The sequence below is a fragment of the Coenobita brevimanus genome, chromosome 45 (genome assembly GCF_032717465.1).
Source record: "Coenobita brevimanus isolate Jiangsu-jjx chromosome 45, ASM3271746v2, whole genome shotgun sequence".
Classification (NCBI taxonomy): Eukaryota; Metazoa; Arthropoda; class Malacostraca; order Decapoda; family Coenobitidae; genus Coenobita; species Coenobita brevimanus.
The window spans coordinates 30769502-30795797 of NC_136998.1; the positions used below are offsets into that span (position 1 = coordinate 30769502).

At 42.3% G+C, this 26296-nt stretch overlaps 1 protein-coding gene across 1 annotated transcript; it reads left to right on the plus strand.

Annotated features, from left to right (window-relative positions):
• The first annotated feature begins 6353 nt into the window (after window positions 1–6353).
• Window positions 6354–13994, plus strand: LOC145398481 (LHFPL tetraspan subfamily member 2a protein). The gene is made up of 5 exons (XM_080271357.1): window positions 6354–6559; window positions 10968–11077; window positions 12314–12452; window positions 13300–13413; window positions 13778–13994. Exons 1-5 carry the CDS (start codon window positions 6358–6360, stop codon window positions 13918–13920), a joined length of 708 nt encoding a protein of 235 aa, XP_080127483.1. The 5' UTR covers window positions 6354–6357; the 3' UTR covers window positions 13921–13994.
• Window positions 13995–26296: the final 12302 nt, after the last annotated feature.

Here is a 26296-nt window from a genome sequence, read left to right on the forward strand (position 1 = left end):
AAGAGTAAATGAATTTATGAGCCTGTCTGTCCATAAAAACAGTTAAGTTTCATGGTGACTCACGTAAGGGAAGGTTAGGAAGAAGAAGAGTGCGGTGACTTTGGTGGTGGACACGGTACTCTTCAGAACAGCCCGTCGCCTGGCATTCTGCACCAGCTCCTCAGGCAGCACTTCACAGCGGGAACGACGCAGCTCCACGGTGATAAGTACATAGCACGACACCACCACCATAGCGGAGAGCAGGAAGGTCACGCAGGTCGTTAGGTAGTAAGGACGATTGACTAGCTCCAGGGTGATCGAATATGTGTAGTTAGTTTCACCTAATACAGTGACCATGGCGAGGGGTGGGTAAAGCAGCATCGGTGCCACCCAAGACGCTGCCACCAGTAGGTACGAAGTGGTCTCCTTCATGAGGCTGTAATAGCGTAGGCAGTGACAGATAGCAAGGTAGCGATCCAAAGGCAGGCAGCTCAGATTAATGGAGGCCACTGAGTTAAGCGCCATGAGGGTTGCAGAGGAAGCAACAGTCCACAGCCACAAGGGGTAGCCATTCAGGTGGTCACTCATGCGCAGGGTGACCCTGAACGCCACCACCACGGCCCTCAGGATACTCGTCACACACAAGCTGTTTACGAAGGTGGTGGATACTTTCTCACGCAGGACAATAGACCGCCTGTGTAGGTAGAGTGTGAGGATACCCAGCAGAGTCACCGTTGAAACAATTACCATAACTATGACATATAGCACTTGCCATCCGAAGGCTCCAATGGCATTCATTTTTTTTTTCTTTTTTGATCATGACCTTTTAGTCCTTTGACTGCCGGGATTTCTTTCGACTGAACAAGATCATCTTATATTCTCCTAAATAAATTTCCTACGTGTACCGTTATCAGAAGGTACTCGAGATGGTTTTTGAAGACTTTGACCGCCAGTATTTATCTCAGTTGAACAAAATCATCAGACTGGAATTGGAATTCTTATGTGTGCCAGTAGCGGTGGACGAGTTACTCAAGACAGTATTTTAAGCCATTAACAGCCAGGATTTCGCCCATTTGTACAAAATCGCCTTTTTAGAATGAACAAAATCCTCAAGTGCACCAGTCGCAGCCAATGGATAAAAAGACGGTTAAATATGAATGTTCCTTGTCTCTGTGCGATGTGTGTGCGAGGAAACAAAAAACTATGCGGTGAGACTGTGTTTGGCGGGAAACTGTGGTCTCCACGGTGATGTTTAAGGATGTGATGACGCAGACTCCAATACCTGCCTCCCGCATCGACGCGTTATTCCCTCCCGAGAGGTAAATGAATAAATAAATAAGTGAATAAAATAAATAACAACAGCTGGTCCTATTTCATCCGACCTGAGGTGTTGGGGCGCGAGAGTCGGCTATCTTTATCCTGTATATTTAAGGGTAGATGGCCAGCTCACTTCCCTAAATGGCATGAAGTGATAGTAAAACCTGTTGTCACCTCAAGGAGATGGAACTTATGTAAGGCAGCCAGACCAGTTGAGAAAGTCACGTTGCTATAACAGGCAAAAGAATACTGAATTTACAAAGAGATGCGTTTTTGCCGATGAGCTAATGCGGTATATTGAAGCAGTTTATACCCCTATTAAGACATGTGCAGCAGACATTATTGGCCCGTATTCTCGGTAACATAAGTAGTAGTAGGTTCGTAGCATGCTCCTCAGCGATCTATTTTGCATCTTACACCTTAACATTCTCTTGTATGTTATATTTTTTCAGTATCGCCACAGTTTGCATTAGTGATATACGAGGGGATATTAAGATGTAACAGACAGAATTAATTGCAAAGGAAGAGGTGTTACGAAAGCTCTATAATCATTTAGAATTTGGCCCATTATCTTATCTAGCTTTTGCCTCATTGCACATAAGAATAGAATATTGAGCAAAAAATGAGAACAACCGAGTATACGTATAAGTCTGACTTTCTCCTTTCTCTGTTCTCGGTATCGATCTCTAATTATTTCTTCGGAATTTATATACGTATGTTTCTAACTAATTCAGCTTTAAAGATTAGTCCCTTCAGAACGACGATGCCTTAGTTTATTCCTGCTGTTTCTTGGTGATTTTATTTAAACTTCAAGAACAGCCTGGTAGTGAAGGGGTTGATGAAGACTGTCTCTATTCCTTCCAGTTCGAAATTTTTTTCCTAAGCAGAATAAAATCGTATGGAGGACGCAAGATTATCAAGACGTTACAACACTTCGTTTCAGGATTGGAGGTCAGTCACAGTGTTCATATATGGAGATGCAAGTTCAAGGGACGTATTCAGGAGCTGAAGTGAGAGTTCAGTGGCCGTGTTCAGAAAGAGGTTATAGTTCAGGAACCGTGTTCAGGCGTGGTAGTGAGAGTTCAGGGGCCGTGTTCTGGTTATGGAGACTTTAAAGCATCTCTTCCATACCAGTTTCTCCCTGCATAGGCCTTATTGATTTGATGTTTTACGTTTTATGGAAACTATGTCGGTATATAAAAGGTAAAATTAACATGCAGGAGAATAATAAAATCCAATATATGATAAAAAAGCCCAGGGAGAAGTATTATATAGGTAGCCTCCCAAGCGGACGAGAATACAGCAGCAGGAGTGTGATAAGGCAGGTGAGGCAGAGAGGTACTACACAGGTTCTCCGTAATATGACCTGCTGCTTAGTATTGTTGCTGTTACAGTCAGGTGCCACTAAGAAAAAAAGCGTGGCAGTAGCTTGGTACTCCTAAATAACTATACTGTACAACTAGAGAGACTTTCGCTATGTTGGCTTTTTTCATGTTTTTGTGACCGGATATAAATATTAACATTATGGCTGGGCCTCTTTGTATGCCCCGTAAGGTCTGTATGGTCTTGTGTTCTGTGTATCTGTGTAACTTTGTGTAACTTTGTATTCAGCTCCTGTTACCATGGCAGCATTGCCACCACTACTACTAAAACCATCACCACTACCTGCATAAACGCTACCATGGATGTAATCATTTTTTTTTTTCTTAGGGTATTTCCTTTTCTCCATGTCCAGTTCACCTTGTACACACACACACACACACACACACATACACACACACACACACACACACACACACAAATGAGAGTAAATGGTGATATATGAGGGAGCACGGGAAGTAACCACACCCACCACTTCCGAACTCTAACCTGCCCACACCCACACCTTAGCTAAACCTTCCCCACACCTACACCAACACCCACTCCCACTCCCACACCCATATCCACACCCACACACTCACACCCACACCCATACTCTAGCCAAATTTTCCTCACATCCATACATATACCCACACACCCATACCCACACACCCATACCATACACCCATATCCACACACCCATATCCACACAGTCACATACACATCCATACCCACACAGTCTCTCTCTTTCTCTCTCTCTCTCTCTCTCTCTCTCTCTCTCTCTCTCACACACACACACACACACACACACACACACACACACACACACACACACACAGCACCCCGCCACACAACACCACAACATAACACCCAACCTTTTATCTTTCCCGGCCGGCTCACCCTCTCTCTCCGCACCGGGCCACACCACACCAAGTATAGGCCTTATAAGTAACACATCCACAGGCAAAAACTGTACTCCTTTACCATATAGCGATTTAACCCTTAAACTTTTGGGAACGACTAATTTATTTAACTCTAGATGACGCCAAAACGATCAATAGAATCATCAGTCCAACGTCTAAGTTTGGGTTTGCGAGTATCCGTGTATAAGAGATTGGAAATTTTGTACGTCAGAGTAATTGTGATGCGTGTTGTTGAAGGATGAGTTTTGAGAATATTTGTGTATAAAATAAATAGTTCTGGTATATTGATTTTAAGCTTAGTATTACAAGTAACCATGTATAGTACAAAGGAGTGGAGATTAGAGTGTCGGACTTTTTGTGGTAGGCTACTCAATAAAGCTGAAAGATGAGTTAGCGATGTGATGCTGAAAGAAGCAGACTCCGGCATACCCACATTCAAAGGTTAGGATTAACGGTCGCATTCTAAGTGGTTTGGGGGATTTCGTAGGAGCTCTTCCTTGGCGAATTATTCTGCACATTACACCTTATTATCCTCTTACATGGTATTGATGCAGACGATGTCCACGTAAAAGTGATAAATAATGGAATCCAAGAGAAAGATAAGCAGCAATATGCAAAGAAAATTTCTAATGAAGGAATGCTAAAGAAGCCTCCTATGAAGTCTAGAAATTAGAATAAGGCTCCAGTGCCTCTGGCCTGCACGAGGGTATGTAAATAGACAGGATATTTCCGTCGTCAGTCTTTCCCATGGATACGATCCGCAACAGCCGGTGCTTCATCCACGTCCCATTTTGTAACCAAAAGCTGGGTGAACAAGAACAGCTGGAGTAGAACCTTTTCTTGTAGTGTGGTACTACTGCGTTGCCATGGTAAAACCCGATCGTGCATACCGGCATTGCCTGGGGCCTTGGATGGCCACTTTCCCTTGTGGAAGAAGACCCCCTGGGTCCCATTTTACCCACCGAGCTTATGTTCCTCCTTGACCCCATTTCCTCAGGGATATGTTCCTCATGGATCTATTCCTACCATTGGCCTATTATCCCTTTACCTACCCAGCTTTGGTTGGCAAGGTGGGTGGGTGTGTATATATATATATATATATATATATATATATATATATATATATATATATATATATATATATATATATATATATATATATATATATATATATTTGTGTGTGTGTGTGTGTGTGTGTGTGTGTGTGTGTGTGTGTGTGTGTGTGTGTGTGTGTGTGTGAATGATAGGAGCAGATTTATATTAATGCATGTTGAATTAAACACGACAGCATTTTTGCAGTTGTTAATCTTCCTTCCTGTATTCTCAATTTTCCCCATTAATAAGCTTCCTTCTTGGGAGTGAGCGAAAACCAACTTTCCCAAGTTGTACATCATTATTCGACGTTTCGTCTACAAAGAGACATCATTAGGAGTGGAAAGACCACAAACACATCTGGGACTTTGAGCTCAATGCTATTTTTTAATAGACCGCAGCAAAGGCTAAATGGGAAGCATGAACCATTCTCACGCTAATTCTACAAACAGTGAAAACCAGGTATGTCATGATTCTGTGGGGAAGGTGATTGGCACGTGTGGGTAATTAAGAAAGGTGACCTGGTGAGAGTGACGTGCAGGTGAGCTTGACACACACAGTGACATGACCAGCAACTGTGACGTGAGCCGCGGCCACCGTGACGTATGAGCCTCCCAAGGGATACAAACACTGACAGCCTACTCTTGCTGCCGACACCCAGGATTAATACTTAGAGAGATTATAAGCTGGATTAACGCACATGTACAGAGATTAGAACAGGAACTGACACACACGCAGGGAGGTTAGGAGAGGGACTGACTATAATATTTACATATGTGGGGAATGGGTAATAAAAGACTGACGATAATAATGCATTGATTGGAAGTGGAGGAAAGGGGAGGCGTACGAGAAGGTGGAAGGATGATGTGAGAGAGATTTTGAGCCATGGAGGTTAACATTTACTAGGAGAGTGAGATGCGTGTTTGAGATAAATCAAATGAGAATGAAGTTATTTCGGAGAGGATGACTATGACCAGCAAGAATTAAATAGACAGAGGTAAATCACAGATCAAAACCTCGCAAAAAAAAAAAAAAAAAAAAAAAAAAAAAAAAAGGAAGATTAATTTTGAACAAAATTAAAATTGGTTGAGGATGGTATGAAATTATTTGGCGTAGACTACAGACCATTACATACCATAACTGTGAGACTTAGTGTAAGTGAATGCCATTGTTTTATTAAAGTCTCAGGAGCTACCTCGCTGGAGCGAGTAACAGAGCGTAAGCATATTGAAAGTTCATTCTTAAAAGTAAAACTGCATCCATCCCAAAACAGTTTATAATACAAGCAGCGTGATGTAACGGTTTGTATGTGAGGCTTACACTGTGCATGGCTTTACCGGTACTTGTTTCAGGTTAGGGTTGAGCATGTGTGGGAGGCAGGGAGGGAGGAGTCAGGGGTCGTGTTCATAAAAGATATTAAGTATTTCATAAAATAAATCATTCTTCACAGCAGTTAAATATTGTCAAAAATCATATTGTGTGGTTATATGTTTTCGCCCTAATTTTCACTCTAGTTTGGTTGTGAAGTGTTTGGTAGCAGTAAGAGCGACAGATAATTAAGGCATAAGCAAACAGTTAGAGCTTAAGCTGAAGAAAGTTTATGAATACAGGTCCAGGAGTGGTGGAGGTAGGGGTAGGGGAGCAGCAGGCAGCTGGGTAGTGTGTGGCGTGGCGAGACGGTGGTGTGATGTGCAGCATGGTGGTGATAGTGACCCGCTGGTGGCTGGCGTGGCTTCTGGCCAGTGTGGCCGGCGTCATGGCCATCCTTGCCGCCAACCTCTCACCATCCTGGCTTATGGCACACCCCTCACAAGCCTTCACACAGCCTGACATCCTCACCAACTCTGGAGAAACTGTTCCATCTCACACACAGCTTCTTCGGCAACCTGGTATTTAATTCTCACCAGTTCTTGTTTGTCCCCTAAATGTCATAGTTTTATTCCTCTGTCTTAGCGTATGTTTGAGATGCTGGGTGCAGCCGTCTCGTAAAGAAGAAGCATTTCCGACCCTAACGCAGCGTCAGGCCATCAGTAATGTGTAGGAACTACTCAGGACACCCACCAGTTCGACATCAATGTGTCATCCCATAATTTTGTACACAACCTTCCGTTTCAATGTCATGTTTTGATGTAAAAAAATAATACTGCAAATCATATGTATACCGGTATGTACAAACACACACACACACGCACACACAAGCAAACACACACACACACACACACACACACACACACACACACACACACACACACACACACACACACACACACACACACAAAGTGTGGATGCCCATTATGAATGACATCAGTATCCTGTTCTGCCGGGTGAATTCTGTGTAAACATGAGTAATAATGTACTATGGAATGGCAGGGTGCAGTTGACCTTTATAATGGTGCTTGTGAAGTGAAGTCAAGTACATAAAGCTCTGAGTAACGAGTGAATGCATGTGGCATGGATCTTTAATAACTACAGGGCCTGGAGTACACAAGTATTTTACTGGACTCTCTGATGATTGGTATCCTTGTCCCACAGTATTTTTGCAAACTATACACTCACTTTGTTAAGGATGGTAGTGAAATGAGTACAGAACAGTTAAACACAACTACAACAAAAACTAGATAAGTTTTGTGAATAAGTTGCTATCACAAACTGTTTATTAACCAAAGAATGTAGATATTGTGTATACTTTATGTGGTAGTGACTGTGTGTGTGTGTGTGTGTGTGTGTGTGTGTGTGTGTGTGTGTGCGCGTGTGTGCGTGCGAACTGGCATATTGCTACATACACAACCCCATCACAAAACTACCTCACCACCATATCATCACACTCAGCACCATACCACTGAGTCAGGCATCACCACCTCTACCTTATCCCGCCCTCACCCCAACCCCGTCCCCCTTCCCCCATCTCTCCCCCTCCCCTGTTTCCCACTTCCCCTGTTCTCCCCATCACATTTCACCCTCCCCTCTCCATCTTTCCCGTTCCCCCGACCCATATCTCCCCTCCCCTCCCTCTATGTGGCAGTACCAAACAGCGACCACTCATCCTCCCCCGCTCCCTTCTGTCCTGTTCTGTTCTGCTCAGCCTTGTCCTGTCCTGGTTTGTCCTGCCCTGTCTAGCCCTGTCCTGCCCTGTCTAGCCCTGTCCTGCCCTGTTCAGCCTTGTCCTCTCGTGCTTTGTCCTGCCCTGTCTAGCCCTGCCCTGCCCTGCCCTCTCGCTTCTCTCAGCACATTCAACTCACTCTAGCCGTTCTTACCACTCCCGTCCCTTCCCCTCACTCCTACTCGCCCTCGCATTCTGACCTTTCTGACCCTATCTTCCCCTTTCCCCTCTCCTCATCTCTGACCCTCCCCCTTCTCACCCTCAACCTTGACTCTCTCTCCTTCCCCTCACCCTGACCCTCCCTCTCCTCTCCCTGCCACCCTAACCATCTGCCATCCCCTCTACCTCACTGACACTCTCTCCCTTCTCCTCCCTCTATCCTGACTCTCTCCCCTCACCCTAACGCTCTTCCATCCCTCCTCTTTCCCCCTCCCTCCCCTCCTCTCCACCCTGACTCCTCCTCTTTCCCCTCCTCTTCCTCTCCTCTCGGTCTCCCCTCCCCTTCCCTTTGTCCTTCCTCACAGTCTGACCTCCTGACCCTCTCCCTACCATCCCCTCCCCTCCATCCTGACACCCCACCCCTCTTCACCCCACCACCCTGACCACATGCGTACTCTCTCCCCTGCTCTCCCACCCACCCCCACCCTCACGCCTACACCCACCGCCGTAACCCCACACCCCGGGAAATTAACATGACTTTCTCAAATGTCGTTACTCTTGCGTTTATAACTTTGTGAGGCTGTCTTGTGAGTGTAATACCCCAGCTGTCTCACCATAGCGACCTTGACTGCTGAAAGGATGACTGTCTAGCAGTTTTGTTAGACCGGCGCGTGGGAGAGAGAGAGAGAGAGAGAGAGAGAGAGAGAGGGAGCAACCTTACATCCTCCCTGCCTAACATCTCTCACCAGTACTACCATGTTTACAATTCCCTCGCCTCTAGTTTCCCCTTCAACACCTTCTCCTCGTGTTTTTGTTTACAAATCGGAAGCTAAATATTTATTCCGGGGTGGCTTGGTGCGTGGCGCGGTGCAACACGTCGGCGATCAGATATAAGAGGTCCTCACAGTGGCAGACGAGACGAAAAGGACTATCTATTGCTGTGGTGAGGAGCGAGAGGACGTAAGGTGTGATAAAAACTTGGATTCTGTGTGTGGAGGAGGTTGTTATGGCGGCGGTGCGTCCTAGGGGTGAGGATAGGACACAGGAACCACTCAGCAGCTGCGGTCTGAGTCAGCTGTAGCCTCAGGGGTCATGGACACACACACACACACACACACACACACACACACACACACACACACACACACACACACACACACACACACACACACACACACACACACACACACACACACACACACACACACACACACACACACACACACACACACACACACACACAAATTTAGGGGTAGTAGTAACTAATTCCAGTATATAACTGACACACTCCTTTTCTTTAAAATATATTTGTCTGTGGAATAACAGACTTGAGTCATAGGCACTACTTAGTACAGCTATCACCCTCCTTAAAGAAAGCTATGAGCATGTAAACAAGGGATTGTGGTGACACAGAGAGAGAGAGAGAGAGAGAGACGGAAACGTGTTGTGGAGAGCAGGAGTAGGCATGGTAATTAATGGTAAAGGGTGGAGTATCTCAGATGTATACAGATGATGCTGTGTTGCCAGGTAATAACGTACAGGAGTTTTGCATACTGGTTCATAGTTTTGAGAAAGTCTGTGAGCGTCATGTTTTGGACGTAAATGTAGATAATGGTATGATGATGGTTATTGCATGAAATGAGAGCTTTCAGTGCGATGTGCCGGCGAATAAAGAGAGATGAGGGATGAGGGAATTTAAATATCCAGATATATTAACAGATTAGATGTGTAGGAGTAGATTAATGTGAAAATGAAGCGGACAATAGAGTGACAGGGAAGAAAGGTAGCTTGTGCCTTGATACTAAAAAGATCTGAGCAGAGAAGCTGGAAGAGCATTGCATGAAATTTTGCTAACGTCTGTAATCATCGTATTTGTGTGAGGTATGGAAAGACAGGAGAACGAAAAGTCTCGAGTAAGAACAGTGGGAATGAATTATTGAGAAATATATGTGAAGTGCATAGATTCTATAGGTGAAAAATAAAAAAATGATGTGATTCACAACATATGAGGAGCAAGGAAGTCCAGGTTGAAGAGAGTGTGTTTCAGTGGTATTCACAGGAAAATCTGAATGTAAACAGAGTAGTGAGAAAGGTAGAGAACTGACAGGGAATCGAGTTAATTGGATGAATTATGAACAACACAGCACAACAGTTTGGCAACCTTCTTTTTAACTTGACAGTTGACAGATCGACTCTGGTACGCAATTTGCAGTGTATCAAGAAAGAAATTAATAAAAATAAAAGATATTTCCAGAGTTAGGTATGTGAGATGGAACATTGAGTCTAAGGGCTTGTATGACACATGGATGAGTGTCACTGGCTGTGCTGTTGATAGTTCTCCCACATTTTTCCTCGTTTCTTCTCTTTCCTTGTGTGTGAATCTTGTCTCATTCCATCGTTAGGCAAGAAGAAAGGTCAGGAGGATGAAAATGATGATTAACGAAATACATCATGCCAGACCCAGGGTGTGTGAGTCAAAAACCAGGCCTCAGCTGCTAATTAATATCCACTCCACGCGACGAACACTGAGAGGCTAAACTCTTCCCTCCTCTCCTTATCCTCCCTCTCCCAGTCCCTCTCCCTCTCCCTCGTTTCGCTTCTCATGCTCCCTTCTCTTCTCCTTTCCCTCTCTCCCCTCTCGTTTCTCATTCTCCTTCCTTTTCTCCTCCTCTTCCTCTCCATCTTCCTCTTCCCCATCCTCTTCCACTTCGTCTCCCCTCCTCTCCGTCACCTCTCTCTCACTCTTCCTCTCCCTTTCCCTTTCTCTCTTCCTCTCTTTCCCCTCTCTCTCTCCGTCTCCCTTTGTCTCGTCAACGGTCTTTTGATGCCTGTAGTACACATCTCATCCACAACAGTCCATTGGTCTTGTCCATGCCTCTGTGTGTGTGTGTGTTTGTGTGAGAGAGAGAGAGAGAGAGAGAGAGAGAGAGAGAGAGAGAGTGTTTTGTGTATTTAGAAAACGATTATTATCCTATATTCCTCCATCATCTTCCCCCTTCCCCCTCATCCGTAACTCCTATTCATTTGTGTACCTGCAGGGCCAGATGACGTACCGTGCCTGGGCCTGTGGCTGAGGTGTTCCCTGATGTACTCTGGTCTGCACTGTGGGGTGTACGCCGTCACTGTGCCTGACGTACACCCCGCCCAGGTGTGTACTGTTTATTATCCCGCACTATAATCCCACCCCGTCCCTCACTGTCACTCAGCACTGTTATACTCCATCCCACCCTACTTCATTTCAACCTTCCACACCCCATTCCACCCCACCCCACACCTCACTGTCACCTCACTCCATCCCATACTGAAACCTAACTCACCCCTCCAAACTCACCCCACCCTGCTTCATCACATTCGAACTCACCTAGCCTCATCCCTCTCCTCTCCACCCTACTTGTTTACCTCTGCTCACCCTATAACTCTGCCTAACCTCACTCCACACCACAGCTCTACTTCATACCACCCCAAATCTTGCCTTACTCCACTCGGTCTCACCCTGACTCACCCCACTTTGCTTCACCGTACCTCGCCATACCAATCCCTCTTTCCACTCATCTTATATTTGCTGTACTTTATGAATTCAGTCCGAGGACGTTTAAATTGGCAGAACCTTTCAAACAGGAGAGGTTAAATATAGCCTTAAGTAACGTCTTTACTATTAGGGCCTCTCTTGATAGTAAGATTATCTGGCAGTGGTAACAATAAGCTAAAAATAGTGGTCACCGTATTGAAGAATTTAACCAATACCACGTAATAGTTTGTTCAGATACATTCAATTCAGAATTAACTGGAAAATTATTGTATGAAAAATGAAGATGCCATCAAAACTGCGGTATGTTATTCAGTCTAAAAAATCTGAAGCTTGAATGCAGTGGAGTTCGAAGGCTTTCTAGTACCTTTTCCTTATCGATGTATTTCGTATATTAAATCTTAATATTGTCCTATACTAATTATATATTTTTAAATTGGCATAGTTTGTATATATCATAGATATTATTATAACTGTGTCATGTATAGAAATTAACTGCTAAGAAGTAGGTGCTATGTTTTGTGCCTGCAGAGTTGACAATTTAGCCATGTCACATCCAAACAGTTGCCTATGAAATAAGGTGATTATTGCCTTATGTGCCAGAACAATGATTTCTCACGTTACTTTTATATCTACATTTGTATTTAGATTTGTATTTATTATGACTGTGGGATGCTTTCTCAAGTTCCTACTCCGTAGATGGAGATTGATAGGTCATGGTTTTGCAGTCAGTCTCATTTGCTGCTGGGTACAGTCAGGGTTTTTGTTAAGATCTTGGATTCAGTGAGCATCTTGTGTCGAAAATAAGGGCCATGATGTAGCGTGGTGTATGTGACAGGGTGTGTGTGTTTTTTACAGATAGTGTCGCTGGTGTTCGTGGTAGTGGGCATAATGGCAGCGGTGGTGGCCTGTGTGGGGGTGGGGGCTACGGTGTGTCTACGTACGATCAGGGGCACCAGCTGCTTCACCATCATCACCGTCCTACAGGCACTCGCAGGTAAGTCAGCATGATGCTGCTGAGTGATGGGGATACATGCCTTAACAGCGACACCTCCTTAAATCAGTTCTTTTCACTGGACGCTTATAAGCCCATAATAGAGGCGGGCTCAACATTCAGTCAAAATGGAGGGGGGTTCAGCATTTCTTTACCCACTGATGGCAAAACAATATCATCAGGGGCAGATTCATACAAGAAGGTATTGGTTAACATGCTTTTCTTATTACTTTCAGTCATTCTTTTTACTTATTATAGGTTATCTGTAAGTTGTCTGTACTAAGAAAATAGGAAACCTGAAAAAAAAAAAAAAAAGTATGGTACATCGAAAAAATGAAAGAAAAAAAGACTGGGAGGCCGGACCCAAAGAGCCCCCTCCCCCCTCGATGTGCAACAATATAAAATGAGTGGAAGGAAAAACAGGAAAGAGCTTGACATTTTATCTGAAGATGGGCTAAGTCTGAAACGTCAAATTCTCCGTATGTTGAGGTTCCTAGCGAGGCATTGCATCACAGTTGTTACCATTACCACCAGTCTCTCTAATTGTATACAGATGTAGCCTGTGTCCATCCCCTCCATTCTTAACTTTACAAGTAGTATATTTTTCTACATTGTAAAATTAATACACGCGGAGAGATCCTTCACCTCATTGCTTTTCTTCCTTCTTTAACTTCTTCCTCTCCCTCACCATTTATATATATATATATATATATATATATATATATATATATATATATATATATATATATATATATATATATATATATATATATATATATATATATATATATATATATAAGAGTTTAAGCAGGGTATTGGTAACTAGAGATTTTTTTTTTTTTAATTACAGGAGTGTGCATTGTGGTGTGCGCTGCATTGTTCCCGGTGGCTTGGGATTCACCTCGTGTGCAGGGCCTATGTGGACCTGACGCTACCTCATACTACCCCGCTAACTGCACTCTAGGTTCGTAGCCAGGCATTTTAGTCTAGTTTCCCCTTTTATTGTGCCGATTACTCTTTACGTCCGTATCCTCCCCGTTCATTTCTTTTTATATTTCTGCTCTTCCGTCGCCTTCCAGCGGTTCCACTAATTTAAAATCCCTCAACTCTCTCCCCGTTCCCCGAAAGGAGGATAAAGAACTTCAGATGACAGAAAACTTTTGCCTGCAATCCACTGGGTCACCTTCAGCTGTGCCCAGGCGCACACCGACATCAAAACTCTATTACCTTTGCACTCGACAGGCAGTAGGATCCTATTCTCGTTGGCATTATTGGCTTCCCATCAACCTTTTCTGAGCGATTTCCTAAGCCTTTTTCTTCTTCCTCAGGTTGGGCGAGCTACATGGTGGTGTGCGGTGGACTGCTGCTTCTCCTATGTTCCTGTGTCTCTTCCAGGGCGGCCGCAGCCTCCATCTCATCCAGAGTCAAACAACAGATCGAGAAAGGCAACAACTTTGTGTTTCTTTTGTGACGTGACTCATGACTTACAACCTACATGCGAGGTGTTATATATTGTCATGTAGGTGTGTCTTCTCAAACCAAAGATATCCAGTTTTCTCCTAATACTTTAATAAAGATATAAATAAAAGCCCTTTGCAGTTTATAGCTGCTGTAAGAGACTCCTGTTGAGTGTTGAGATATCTTGCCCACCACAGGAGCTTGGTATGGAACTTGTTGATAATGAACGAGTTTGTCTAGGGCGAGTTTGTATCGGGGCGACTTCAGTTCCCCCCTAGCCCACCATCATCAGAGTTGCCTGTGGTGTGGCATTAACGTATGAAAAAACAGATCATTTACATCACTGAGGATAATGTGTACAGTATAACAACAGTGTCAGCTATTTACTCGCTGTGGACACTTGTATAGGTAGGTCTGTGCATTGTAGCGGTACGTTGCATGCAAGCTGTGTTTGATTTGTCCTGATGGGCAACTGATCCGTTTAGAACTGGAGAAGTGACTTGGGCTTACATAGTGCTACAGACAAAGGTATAACTGAAGGAAGTTTTTAGTTTATTTGGTGTTCACTGAATGTAAAATATGTTTGTTGGACTAGCAATGACAAGAAAAGGTAGGTGAATCATTTATCCATATTTTGATATACAGTAGTGCATAATTATCACATTTTCAGACAATTCATAAATGCTGTGGTAATGATAACAAGCAGCATTTACATCCTATTTCATGGACATCCATACAAAGTTCCGCGTGTTCATCAATGAGTAGTTTGTGCCAAATAATTTTTAAGACTGGATACGTATGTAAGCAAAATTATAAGAATAATTCAAAATCAAACTAAATCGTACCTATACTGCCAGAGTGCGTCACAGTTTGCTGTAGGTTACCGTACAATGCTTTTCTATATACCATAATGGCTAAGAAGAATACGGTTGTGGCGTATCTGAAATGACGTAACTAAACTGCAGTTCAAACATGACAGCAATGATGACTTAGATTTATCAATATTTCTGACAACCCCGGAGAAAGTTGGCGCACTGATACTTGTGGTAATAGTAAATATGATATGGTGCTGTGTCACTGCGGTAGTGATGCTAGTGACGTATGAGTTGAGATGTGATGGCAAAAATAGCCTCTAAATTGTGGAGACTGTGCAGTGAAGAGTAGCAAGGTAAGTAAATGGTTACTGTGAAGACGGCTGGAGGTACGGTACTGTGAATGTACTGTAGGCAGATAATAAATACGAGTGGACAATTGCCAGTCGTGTTCATACTTTTTTTTTTTTCTGAACAGGATTGAATTTGGCTTGCGATATCCCGTCTCGTTGCTATTTGTGCAATCAGTAGCCTTTAACGAATGGTTCTGAAATAATTTCATCCGGTAGCTGGTTCCAGGAGTCATTGCTGTCACTGAAAAAATGTACTTTCCTATACCTCTTCATCGTCTCTTTGCAGGTACAATGTACAGTAGTTTGTCTTGTCAATGCATGTGTATACAATTTCCCTTGTTCCAGTAAGGTTAAATTCATTTTTTTTTTTTAAGCCTGTGCCTTAAGCTATGCACCCATACTGTGGCTGCTCTTTGCACGTTGATTTGGTTTATATGTTTTCGAGGGTTTCATACAGCTGCATCACATTCAAATGTTTTCCTAGTAAATTTACAATTTTATTCTTTACCTTATCCTCATCAATATAATCTAAATGCTACTCTCATATATTGGCCAGAAGCAGGGAGCCTGTACTTTTCTTTCTCTAGGTGATAATTTAGAATTATTTTAATATCCTTTTTGACGCCTGCTTTACGTAGGCTACTATCTATTAATGTGTATTCCCATTTTGGTTTATTTTAACTTTTGCCAAATTCTGTTAACAAAGATGTTTAGCCATATCAGCATGGAATTCTCAGTAGGAAAGATTGTTTTTAATGGATCTTAAGATTTTTATATCATGCGTGCGTGCCAAAAAATAATAACTAAAGCATAACGAATAAGGTATATACGAGACAACAAGGCCGTAGCCTATATCAAAACTCCATATTTAAGTTAGAGCTGAGCACCGTGGCTAAGCACCTCGTGGCGTCTGTCCCCACCTTTACCTTTAGAGCTTCTTTACCTTTACAGCTTATTCAGTTTAACATTTGCACACTACTTATGTCATTCCTGACGTCTAATACTTTATTAGGATACTGTATTCATTGTTACAGAGAGGAATATGCAGGAGACATTCTGAACTCTGATTGAAAATTGACGCCTTGGAGTTAATGGTGGTTGAGTAAGATTGTACTTCGGTGGGGTAGAATTAGCTGACGTTATTATGTATAATTTATGAACATATAAATCCTGAACAAAGTGACTTATGATACCAATTTTTTTGTGATGAAAACAAACCAATATTCGCGTATGGTGGGAGAGTTTTGAGGAAGTGGATCAAGTTGAATGCAATCGAGAAGGAATGTCTAAAAATTTTGCCTAGTTTGACATAATTGTCTAGAGCCGTAGCAAGAATGTTCAAGTGTATCACTGTAGGATGTAGCAGACGACAAGGTATACCTAAAAGAGGCCAAGAAAGTAGATATGGGAAATTGTAAAAGTGGCAGGGTACCATGAATTGGTTATAAGGGTGAGGAGGTCAACACTGCCGACTTCACCCTGCCGACGTACTTGTATTTAATTCACAGTTCGATTGGATCATATACGGCCACAACTCCGGAGGAAGAGATCTGGCTGTATAGGCGTGCAACAGTTATTTGTTGAGGGAGGTCGAGTCCTGTGTCCAGAGTGTAAAGTCGGGATGGAGAAGGTTATCATCGCAGTCAGAGGCGTACAGAGGGGTCATGTGGTAAGAGTAGGATCTAGGCCTGTACAGAAGCAAGTGGGCGAGTCTCGAGTGTAGTGAGACACCATGGAGGATCAGAGGACAGTAACAGTTGGTACAAGTGGGGCTGTTGGGGAACATGCCCAGTGCAAGATGTGATTAAGTGATAGCAATCGCTGTTGGAGAATCGGGAGTGCCACGAATTACTAAATCGGCCACTCATTTACTGAATCGACACAGAATCGGCACTTTTAATTGGAAAATATCATAAAATGTACCACCATATAGGTTCATACACACCTAATTATCTGAAATTCGGTTTAAAAAATTTTGAATGTAACTATTAATAAAGAAAAAAAAGGATGCAGAGCGAAAACGTGCTAAAGTTTGCGAAACTTTCGCCTTTGATGGCAGTTGCACTGGCGGAGGTATACGCTCTTTGAGTGCTTTCTAGTTTAATGTGTTTTGTATTATATTTTGTCGGTGTGTGTGTGTGTGTGTGTGTGTGTGTGTGTGTGTGTGTGTGTGTGTGTGTGTGTGTGTGTGCTGACTGGAGTTAATTTTTCCCTGTCAACCAGTTCGTTCACCCCGGAAGTACAGGTGGTCAACTGTTTCCATTTTGTCACTGTCAAACCCCTTCAATAGCGCTCAGTGGAGTTATATAATGGGTGTTATATAGGCAGGGGCCTGGAGGTAGGATTCCAGAAAATATTTAACGTCGATTCAGTGTTGTAACTTTTCCTTATTCAGCTGAGAGTTTATTGTAAGAGCCCGAGAGTGTTAATGGTGTCACCATTTTTACTTTATTCTCCAGGAAAGACAAGGAAATGAAACTCCAGCGTCTCTCTGTGTCTATAGCTCTGCCTGTAAAAAGAAAGATACTACAGGCAATCGATCGTAAATATGGTCGCGCATCCCAGCCCACGGATTCAAACATGCGATCGGCTCTTTCTAGTTATTATTATTATTATTATTATTACTACTACTACTACTACTACTAATATAGAGACATTTGACGAGTATGGGAAGGAGGAGGTGGGAAACATGGGTGAAACTGAGGTGAGCATTTTTGCCGACCAGTTTCGCCTGTCTTCTGAAGAAACCGAAGGCGAAACTAGTCGGGAATAAAGCTACTGTCAATTTCATCCTTGTTTTTCTTTTTTCTTTTTTTTAATTTCCTTCCCATTATTATTATTGCTGATGTTGTTGTTGTTCTTCTTGTATGAGAAATTATGTTCTTCACGGAATGGGAGACTTCTTAGCGCCTCTTCCTTAGCGATTCATTTTTGCTTGTTACACCTTGATACTTTCTTCCATGTTTTATTTATAGCGTTTTAATAAAGACAGTTCGCTTCAGTAAATACAAGAAGATTTTGAGGTGAAATGTGCAAAATAAATCGCTACGGAGGAGGTGTTACGTAATCTCCAGTGCCCCTAGTCACCCAGCAGTACAAATAGGGATCTGGTTGTAAAATCGACTGTTGTGGATAGTATTCAAAGGCGAAGACTGGAACGTAGCTAAAATTGATGGTGCAGGACAGTCAGCATTACTGTCGTATTTTAGATGGCATAGAAGGCTTCGTGTCGCCTGTTCCTTAGCGATTTAGTTTGCAAATTACACGTTAGCATTCTCCGGCATGTTATTCATACGATTTAATGACAAAGCTTGCATCAATAACATAAAAGAGGATACTAAAAAGCCCGATGCAAAAATATGCCGATAAGAAATTGGTGTTAAGATTTCTCCCGAGCCACTTTGCGTGCGTTGGGTATGGACGCTCCCTAACACCTTTTACTAAGCGAATGGTTCTTCTTGTTACACCTCCTGTCCTCAGCTGTGTTATTTAAATCATTCTAATATCGCCATATTCTGCATGAACAACGTACAAAGGATATTAACCAGCAATATCCAAAAATAAATCGCTGAGGAAGAGGTGTTGGGGAGCTTCCTTGTAAAACAGACCTTAATAGAAACTCTGATGCCGATCCTCTCTATACTTAACCACTTACTCCCTTGACACATTTTTCATGTTACACCTTCCTGCCGACAACTTTTATTCAGCGCTGGACAGACTTTCCTTCATTAACCCCTTCATTGCAAGACACCTCCATTAAGCTAAATAAAATCGTCTGGTGGTGGTCTGATTAATAGGAAAAATATATATCACTGGACTGGAATGTTAAACAGTTACTCTCCATAGCACTTAATTCTTATGTCTGATTTTTATTTTAACGCTCTCAGAATAACTTGATATACTGTACTTTGGCCTAAATATAATGATTGGTGTTTGTTGGAATTAGATATCAGAGTTGTAGCGATCTTGAGAGGGTTAAAGGTAACAGCATTAACACTCAGGCTTCTATGACCCACTCTAAGGTAAGATTAATAAAATTGTCTAACGTTAGGTGGAATATAATACTAATGTTATCCCATCATAAGAGTGATGATATTCAGTCGAGTTTGGCTGTGAAGTGTTTAGCAGCTGTATGAGTGAAGATGAAAGAATAACTATACAGTCTTATACACAGCTTCGACTTAACAATTTATGATGACCTGAATGAGCTACACTGATTCTGGCACTGGGTCTCTTGTATACAAGGCGCCGTCATGCACTCACGATGTGGTACTACCTCCAGGTGACTCTACACTGAGTGGCAAACCAAGTGGTTTCTTGTAGTCCAGGAAAGCTTTTACCACGCAGAATGGTAACAATATAACCAAATGGAAACCTAATGGTCCAGTGGTCCCAGTGGGTTAAGACACTCCAATCGGATAATACTCACAAGGATCTGCATCCGAGAGTGGGGTTAAGATTTGATTGTTAACGTAATGCCACTCAAGGAATGGCGACTGGTCACTCTTGTTTTAAAGGCACGCACTAAGTAGTCTCATACCAGACCTCTGATAGACATTATAAATGACTGAATGGCAGAATATATATATATATATATATATATATATATATATATATATATATATATATATATATATATATATATATATATATATATATATATATATATATAAGGTGACAAGAAGCAAGGCCGTGGGGACAGCGGATACAGGGAAAATGTGACCATGGAGCATCACGCTCCCATAGTTTTGAAAGCTCATGGTGACAAGTGGTACAGCGCTCAGGAAGACATTTGTCTACCATGGGGTGGACAGGTAGGGTGGGGGTGCCCGGCTCCTGGGTGCTGGTTAAATCCTCTCACCCCCACCCGTTACGTCACTCCACCATAGGTCGTCCACCTTAACTTTGCGGAGATTTTCTTCCTTCTGCATTTTATTTCTCGTGGCTCAGTGGTAGATTAATATATCACAGTTCTGTACCTTTTCAGTATTATGTATCCAATTCGAGCACAATATTTTAGTGTTAATATATAGTTACAGTGAACAAATCAAGATGTATGACAATTGAGGCTAATTTTAAGTAGACAGAGTATACTTCCCAGAAGCCTCTGTACACCCATAAGAACCAGCCTTCGTGTAAACTTCCATTCCTTGTACCTCATCTGTCACCTTCCTTCATGTCTCGCATTAGAGAGATGGTGGTCGAGTCGGTGGGGAAATGATTTGCTGTCTTAATGGATGCAAGTTCGATCTCAGGCTTGGGTAGGGAATAGTCTGATGAGCCGAAATTCTTTAAAACGGACTTCGTAATTTTTAACAAGATCCGCCGACATGTCAGAAAAATACCCCTGCTAAAACAATCATGCCAGTCCTGAACGAGAAAGTTTTAACACGTATTTAGTATTGACGGTGATCATTAGCATTTAAGTGGGGGCAAGTGAAGGAACGTGTCACGTAGGAGGACTTCTGGGTCTCAGGAAACGTATCATCAAATCTGTGTTGAGAGTCGGATACATAAATAATAATATTAATAATAATAATAATAATAATAATAGTAATAGTAATAATAATAATATCTCCCCTCTCCCGTTCTGCTATCTCTTGTATAACGATTTCCAAAAAGTTTATATAGCATCCAAAACTCGCTCCGTATCACCCTTTTATGTAACACACGACGCCACGTAACTCCCCAGCGTGGCAGTCCCCTCCCCCCCTCCCCGTACGCTATTTTATCATGTCTCCGCTGCACTCCATCTTTCCGCATGGATCCGCCCTCCACCATTTACACATCCGCCAATGCAGGGGCCCCGTTTTAGGTGGCATAGGTGGCCTCGGAGCTCCTGTTCTTTAGCAATTTGTTTTGCATATTGCGTCTTAATATTCTTCTGTTTGCATCTATAACTACAAGTGAATATTAATGTGTAATGTGAAGAATAAATCGCTAAGGAAGAATTGCTGTCAAGTCTCCAAAGCCACTTAGAATCGTATTGGGCAAGGATCTTAACAATTTCCAAAATAAGGAAGGGCCACATATCTGGTCGCTTTGAAGATTTCGTAACGCCCCTTCCTCATCGATTTATTTTGCCCATGACATCTTTTTATCCTGTACGTTGGTGAAGAAAACTAAGTCAGTACTAGAAAAACGTGAATAAAACAAAAGAAAAAAGGGTGTAATACGGATAAGAAGCCGCATGAAAATAAAAGATGCTATACGAAGCCTTCTAGAACAACATAGAATACGGTGCCAAGTCTCAGTATTAGGTTTACCTTTTGTATTTTTTTATTTAATCTATAGTTTTGTTTGGTTATGATTTGTATAGTAGGTATCTGAGTGAGCCCAAAAAATAAACCAGATTCGTATCTACAACGTTAATGCAAGAGTCTATGAGGACAACACATTAGTTCCAAGTATTCTTCTCTTCCCGTCGTCATCCTTGTTTTTTCCTCTCCATGCTACACAGCCAGTTGCTCTCGTGACGTGTGTGTGTGTGTGTGTGTGTGTGTGTGTGTGTGTGTGTGTGTGTGTGTGTGTGTGTGTGTGTGTGTGTGTGTGTGTGTGTGTGTGTGTGTCTATCTGTCTGTCTGTTTGTCTGTATTTTCTTACACTTCCTCCCCGACACCCTTCAAATTCTCTGCCTCTCAGCGACTCCGTGCGCACGTATAAATCAACTCGTGTCCACAACCCTCATTTGAAATTTTCTACATCTCAAAGAACCGCAGTCACGATGATACCTCGCTTCTTTATTTTCTTATTCTTTCCAGGATTCTGTTGCTCTTACACTTTTTCAGATACTTCCTCGCTGTCTGCTCTTCCCTTCATCATTTCTTGCATCTCTTTCCGTCTTTATTCTCCTTTAACAACACAGTCAAATTCACTTTCGAGATTTCAGGCTCTAACAGCCAAGTTCGTAAAACACACCATGCTAATGAGAGAGAGAGAGAGAGAGAGAGTCACGGTAATCAGTGGAGCTACATTAGTTAGATGAACCATGCTATATTCTGACCAGTTTAACTTGTCCAGAATTTGTCATGCCTCCAAATTAAATACTCAGCTGTATCAGGATATTGATAATGGAATATGGTGCTAGTCACGATGAAGTGCTTTGGAAAGGATGCAAAACCATAAAGGTGTCTTGTTCTGCCACTGCCCAACAAGGAATAAGCTGCAAAGAGTCGAAAATCTCCGCCAAGTAAAGGTGAACGAACTATAGACAGGGATACCGTTAGCGCTCAGAAGAAAAATGTTCCCCTCTCAGTAGGCGGCCAAATTACCCCGACCTTCCACCCCAAAGGCATTATTACAGCATCCATCAGTGTATAGTACTTCCTGTGGAGATTTTCAGATCAATATGACGAGGGCGTTTGGATTAAGGAAAAACTGAGAGATGCGACTTAGTATAGAACAGTGTCATGCAACAGAATCTTGAGAAAGTAGAAGACCAAAATGGAAATATGAACTCGGAGAACACAGGGAGAAAGGAAACTGACAAGAAAGACAACAAAATACTGCAGTTAGCCAGTTAAAAGGACGCATTCGGAATTAAGATACATTAAAGTCAATAAAAATGTAATTTTTTATCATGAAAGTATTTGACTCATGGAATCAACAGTGTATCAGAAAATGTTAAGGGGCAATACTTAAAATAATTCGCTAAGGAACAGGTGCTAGAAACCCTCCTATACCACCTAAAGCACGGCCCATAGAGAACCACATACAGGAAAGAATATTAACACAACCATCCTAAAATTCTACACACACGTCGCCAGCACTCACTGCAGTTCGTCCACCTTAACATGGCCAAGATATTCGTCTTTTTGCAGCTTATATCCTGTAGCTCAGTGGCAGAATAAGACAATACTGCGACTCTACATTGTTTCAGTAGTATTTATGTTAATCCCTTGTTACGGGTCAGCATTCAAGGTGGAAAAAAGTGAACAAAGCAGAGTAAACAATTCCACTAATACTCGTACTCTCATTCAAAGCCCGAGGATGCACTATTAACATCTCCGGTTCCCATAACTTATTCTCAGTTGAATAAATCGCTTGACGTTGCTTGAAATAGAGTGCTAGATCTGTCCTGATTAAGTGGAACAGAATGATGGAGTTGTCCCTATCATGAGAGGCTTATTAACTATGCAAGACTTACTGGAAAGCTTTTTATGTTCATGAAAATAAGGTGTAGGATGAGAAAGGTAGGGAAACAGAACACCCACACCCACCCACCCACCCACCGACCCACCCACAATAAAGCTTAATAGCGGTCATAAATTTCTTGTCTTCTCTCTACCCTCAGGCTGGTGTGATGTAACGAGTGAGAGAGAGAGAGAGAGAGAGAGAGAGAGAGAGAGAGAGTATCCATAAAAACTCCATGCATCCATCTGTCAATTGCCGGACGTCGAATTGCAAAGTCCATTGAAAATTATGGCAACACTATCAACACACACACACACACACACACACACACACACACACACACAAGCCAACGCATCCTCCCTCAACCACAGTCAGGGATAAAAATTCGCCTAATATTTCACCTCTTCCTGACTTTCCTCTGCTGGGTTATGTTCCTGGGCTGGGAAAGGAACACTGTACTTCTCTGCCCATAGATGATTCTCTTTAATTGGACGCGTCAGGGAGGAAAGTGATAGACATGCCCAAAGTGTGAAGCAGACGCAGTGGAATTGTAGGCGAACTTTTGTCTCTCAGTTACCTCCCCATGCACTTCATTCTTTCATAGTTCTCAGTCTTCCTCTTCTCATTCTTGCTTTAACTACAATGCATTCTGACTCTAACTTCCCTCAGGCTCCTATGGCTCACTCACAGATAAATATAAGACCATGGTGTTAGCTGGAATAGAATACTAGGGAAAACCTATCCATGAGGTCGATAGCAGTATTAACACACTCAGGTTTTTATGGCTTGCTTTCAGATACGTAAAATCGCCTGGCATTAGCTGGGGAGTGTTCCGATCTCTCTCTCTCTCTCTCTCTCTCTCTCTCTCTCTCTCTCTCTCTCTCTCTTCTACGCCTCAGTGATTTAAATATGGAATTTTTTGTCCCCGTTCTCGTATTGTCGTGCAGAATTAAAAGGAAAAAAAAAAGGAACTTCGAAAAACTGCGTACGTGTGATGACTGTTTCCGGAGACGTGTGTGTGTGTGTGTGTGTGAGTTAGCATGTTTTGGTAAGTAGGTGCAGGTGTACCTAACTGTGTGTATGTTTGTAAATATATATGTATGTAGGTAGGTAGGTAGTCTGGTAAGTATGCATTTGTGTGATGGGTAGTTTTCTTACTGTGTGTGTGTGTGTGTGTGTGTGTGTGTGTGTGTGTGTGTGTGTGTGTGTGTGTGTGTGAGAGAGAGAGAGAGAGAGAGGGACCTAATTATCGGTATTTTTTTTTACAGGATTGAGCCAGAATCGTAATTTCTGGTCTGTATATATGTTTTGCATTTTGCTATTTATTTGTTAGCTTATTTATTTATTTATTTACTTACATATTTTTGTGTTTGTATGTATGTATGCATGTGTGTGTGTGTGTGTGTGTGTGTGTGTGTGTGTGTGTGTGTGTGTGTGTGTGTGTGTGTGTGTGTGTGTATTTCCTGTATCATTGTAAAGGTGTTCCATCTTTCCATGTGATTTACTGTCCCTAGTTCCGTCCTGTGTGTGTGTGTGTGTGTGTGAGAGAGAGAGAGAGAGAGAGAGAGAGAGATTTATGTACATGCCTGTGTATGTCCGTGGGAATCTGCGTATGTACTGGTATACTGCACGTGTGTGCATATGAGTGTGTCCATAATAGTATTGCTTATTGTTGAGTATATGTGTGAATGTATGTGTGGGAGCCTGCGCAGGTGTCTGTATGTCTGATTCTGCATACACGTTTCCTATGTGTGTGCGTGCTTGTGTATGTATGTATGTGCATGTGTGTTTGTGTGTGCACTACAGTGCGTATGATGTGTATAGACGAGTATTACTTCTACATGTCTGGCTATGCGCATAGACTTGGTTGTCCGTTCGAACCCAGCAGTTGTCCTATGTGCTGCATATCTTCATGTGTCACTACTTCAGCACTAATAACCACCGTCCATATTGAATACATGCTAGGGTTGTCTCATTTAGGACTGTTATGATGTAATTACGGGGCTATTTATTTGACAAAAACAATCAAATAATTTAAGTCTGTTCACTGTCATAGTCTGGGATCATTCTCGCCTTGCAGACAGCAGGCAAGCATCTACGTATGTATGTATACAGTATATCTATTTGTTAGTCATTCATACTGTATATGCATGTGTGTGTGTGTGTGTGTGTGTGTGTGTGTGTGTGTAAAGTACTGTATGTATGTATGTATGTGAGCTAGTTAAATGCCAAACGCGCCATTCGTTCAGAAAAAAAAAAAAAAAAAAACTTCCAGAATAATACGGCATATACACCCGTTCTCACTAACTTTCAAAAAACCTTCTTCAACACCAGAAAACCTGCCATTATACAAAAACCAAGTGACTGTTTGCTTACGTGTCTCAAGAACATTTTGTATAGCTTGATCCTTGAATATGGTGACGTCTTTTCTTAGTTTATTTCTTTACCTCCTCAAGATGATGTTATTCAGCTTAGGGTAGATTTTCGAACTGGAGGGGTAAGATATAGCCTTCATTAACCCCTTCTCTACTACGGATTCTCCCCAGGTTAAATAAAACAGTTTTATTGTTGGAAAAATATAATAACACAGCCACTGAATCGAAAGTTGAAATTTTGCCTGGAGTTAGATTATGTCTATTCCCGCCAAGAATTTGAATAACTAATTTGAACAAGGTTGCGTAAAAATTCTCCTATATAATTAGAATAAAATTAGAAGTAAATTTCAGTTGGAAAATATAGCAACTTATTTCAGTATTTCATCTATCCATCATCCATTCCTTTATTGCCCCATCAGGAGGTCGGGACTAGAGTACTTAGTGTTGACATTTAAGGCGAGAATAACCAGTTGCCCTTCACTGAGTGGCACTGATTCGTATTCTCGTTGAGTAAGAAGGCTCCCTAGCACCTCTTCCTTGGCGATTTATTTTTGGATATGGCCTTGCCTTCACGCCAGTTTTATGGACCGTCAATCGTGGTGGCCAAGCAGCAGAAAAAGAAGAGGAGGAGGAGGAGGAGGAGAAAAAGAAGAAAAAGAACATGAACGACTACAACAAGAACAAAACCACTTGGACACGCCATTTCAAGTTCCCCT